Consider the following 2755-nt stretch of genomic DNA (forward strand, 5'->3'; position numbering starts at 1 on the left):
GAACAGAGGTGGTTCCCATGATGATTCCCCTGGGTGCAGGGCCACAGCAGTGCGGGATGGGGGCTGGCAGTGCCTCCTGCCTGGCTCACGGGGTCCATAGTTCTCCTCTTCCTTATGCTACTGACTCCTCCTCAGGCACTCTCTTCCTCGGGGGTGCTGGGGAGAATGTGCTTGGTCTCTTCATTAGGGATACGAGAGCACTGGTAGTCATATAAGCCATACTCTTGCTTCTTCCTGCAGACATTGTGTTCGCACAAGTTGATCATTATATTGTCAAGCTATGGGGACTCTGGCTGGCTTCAAGGACGCAAACTTGTCCTTTGGCCAGAACAGCTCTTTTCCCAGTCCCTGTAGGGTCTGCAAAATGTCAGTGTTTTCATGAGACTGCGGCCTTCCCTCCTCTCCCCGCATCTTGTCATAGTCCTGCTTACAGATCTGCTGTTCTGAGATTACTATTTTTATTGAAATGGTCAGGACTGCGGCGCAGCTGCACAGGAAATAAAACCAGGCCGCCTCATTCCCTCCTCATTTCCACAGCAGGGGGATGCAGTCCCCCCATAATACGCCTCTTGTCATTCTCTCCTCCTCTGACACCAGGATAGCTAAGGGGGCACCCGCCAGGCCTGCTCCCTGTTCATACCAGCTCATGTTCCCGTTCTGGGACAGCTAGAGAAAAGGGATACAGCCTGTAGCTCTCCCTCTGACAAAGCAGTGCCTGATCCGTATGATGATGGGACCACCTCACTAGGAGCAACGCCCAGGGGATAGAAGGGAGGCGGAAGACTGTAAAAGGATGAAATTGAAAGAGTAAATTGTAAAAAGCAGGGTTACAGATCAGGGAGGGGATGGCTACTCCCTGCTAAATTCTGCACTCACTTTCCGGGCCTATTCCAGCCCCAATGTGCAGGACATCTTATCAGGAGAAAGCTGCCTGCATAATGGAGGGCTTTCAGGCAAAGCCAATACAAACGCTAAGGGGCCAACACTACTGGGAGATTAAATGAGCTAAATATTTATCACTTGGCTAAATGACAGCCGACTGGACATCTGATGTAAATACCAAGGAAGGAAAGAAACATTTTAAGGTGGCTTTGAGGGCAGGATTGAAGCAATCCAAAATGAAGGGAAACCTTAGGCAAGATTCTTTTTTTTTGCTCCACCTCTTGTGCAAGGGAGGGAGGCAATGGCCCAGCAAAGCATATGAAACATGCCTTGTGATAAAAAGGGTTCCAGAATTGATTTGTGCTCCTATGGGCAGCGGGATGGATGGCTGTATTTGGTGGACTCCAATGACAGCTAATCCTAGGCCATGCCTCTATGGTTTCTGCAGGTACAGACTCTGGGCGGACGCCTGCGCGGAAATGTTTGGAGGTCTTGACATCTGCGCTGTCAAAGCTGTCCACAGCAAAGATGGAAAAGACTATATCATTGAGGTGAGAGCATGGGGAACCTGAATGCAAGTCTCCTTTGGGAAGTGTATCTGCAAACACGCTCCCTCGGAGTTCACATGCACCACTGTGCTCGCTTACCCCTGTGCGCATGGTCCAGCAGTCACTGGTGCCCACTTATTTCCTCCAAGCTGTGGCCCACTGATATGCAAGAAACTGATTTAGAGTCCCAGCTAAACTGGCAGATATGCAGCAAGGTGTCAGGGTTGAAGTGCCTTCATTTCTCAATGTGGACTGTGAAAGGAAATAGAAAGCCACAGACTGCTTGGCCACCCCAGCTTTCCAGCTGATAAATCCCCACAATGCAGAACCTTACCACCATGGGACAGATGTGAAGCTGCCTTCTTATCAAGCACGTAACAGCCTGCAAGTGTTGCTGGCAGCATCCAAAGTTTGGTGTGTCTCATTGCACCAGTGCCCCAGTACCATCCTTCCTAGGCTAAGCACTTGCAAAGCCAGGGCATCTCTCATAGCTGCTAGTAGGGATCAACAGCATCATGAACAAACATGCCCATATTCAGCCCAACCTGCGTTCAGGTGCCAGATGATGCTAGCATATGAGTCATGTTAACCTCCTCCCATTACCCACACAGAGGTCCAGCAGGTGATTCAGTCCATTAAAAATCTCAGTTTCTCTTTGAATGAATCTGTCTTTCTCCAATCCCCTTAAAGGGAACCTCAATAACAAAACTCCTAGCTGCATCTAATTTAGAAGAGTAAAATAAATGGCAAGAGTGTAGCAAAAAGGTCCATACGTAGCAGGAACAATAATTAATTTTAAAAAAGGTGTATTTTCTAAAATCTTTTGCCCGGACAGCATTCACTACAATAACAGACCAGCAAGACAAAGCACTACAGAGTTACTATGGGCAGTGTGGACTACAAACTTCTGTGTTCAGAGCTGGACAGACTGTGGCTCTGAGAGCTGAAGTTCGACGTGCTCCTTGCCAGGCCAGGGGCAGACGTGGGAGTGGACTAGATAGCACACTCAGGTCATCCTAACAGGGCAGAGAAGGAAAAACTGGCCAGAAAATCAAAGTGGAAACTTAAGAGACAATCTGGGGGAGAGAAAATCTGGCAAGTAAGCAAGTGCCTCTGTCACTATGTGACTCAAGGAGGCACAGCATCTGACCTGCTGTAAACTCCGCCAACACAGGCCTGCCGAGGAAGATGAGCAGAGCCAGCCTATGGCTTCATGCAGGGGTGCTGACACACTGGAAAACTATGTGTGGGAGAGCAGTCCCACCCGCTGAGGGTTGGGATGCTGATGAGAACCACATGAGCCCTCCGGCGACTGCGCATTCCTG

The 2755-nt window shown here is 49.5% G+C and overlaps 1 protein-coding gene across 1 annotated transcript in view; it reads left to right on the plus strand.

Annotated features, from left to right (window-relative positions):
- LOC104082203 (synapsin-3-like) overlaps positions 1–2755 on the plus strand; it is a gene marked incomplete at its 5' end in the record, with an annotated part of 32951 nt that overhangs the window by 16726 nt on the left and 13470 nt on the right. Inside the window, one exon of the mRNA XM_009585225.1 lies at positions 1331–1433. Within this exon, the coding sequence (XP_009583520.1) occupies positions 1331–1433 (103 nt within the window). The remainder of the gene's footprint in view (positions 1–1330; positions 1434–2755) is intronic.

This window comes from Fulmarus glacialis, unplaced genomic scaffold (assembly GCF_000690835.1).
Source record: "Fulmarus glacialis isolate BGI_N327 unplaced genomic scaffold, ASM69083v1 scaffold32659, whole genome shotgun sequence".
In the NCBI taxonomy this organism is placed as follows: domain Eukaryota; kingdom Metazoa; phylum Chordata; class Aves; order Procellariiformes; family Procellariidae; genus Fulmarus; species Fulmarus glacialis.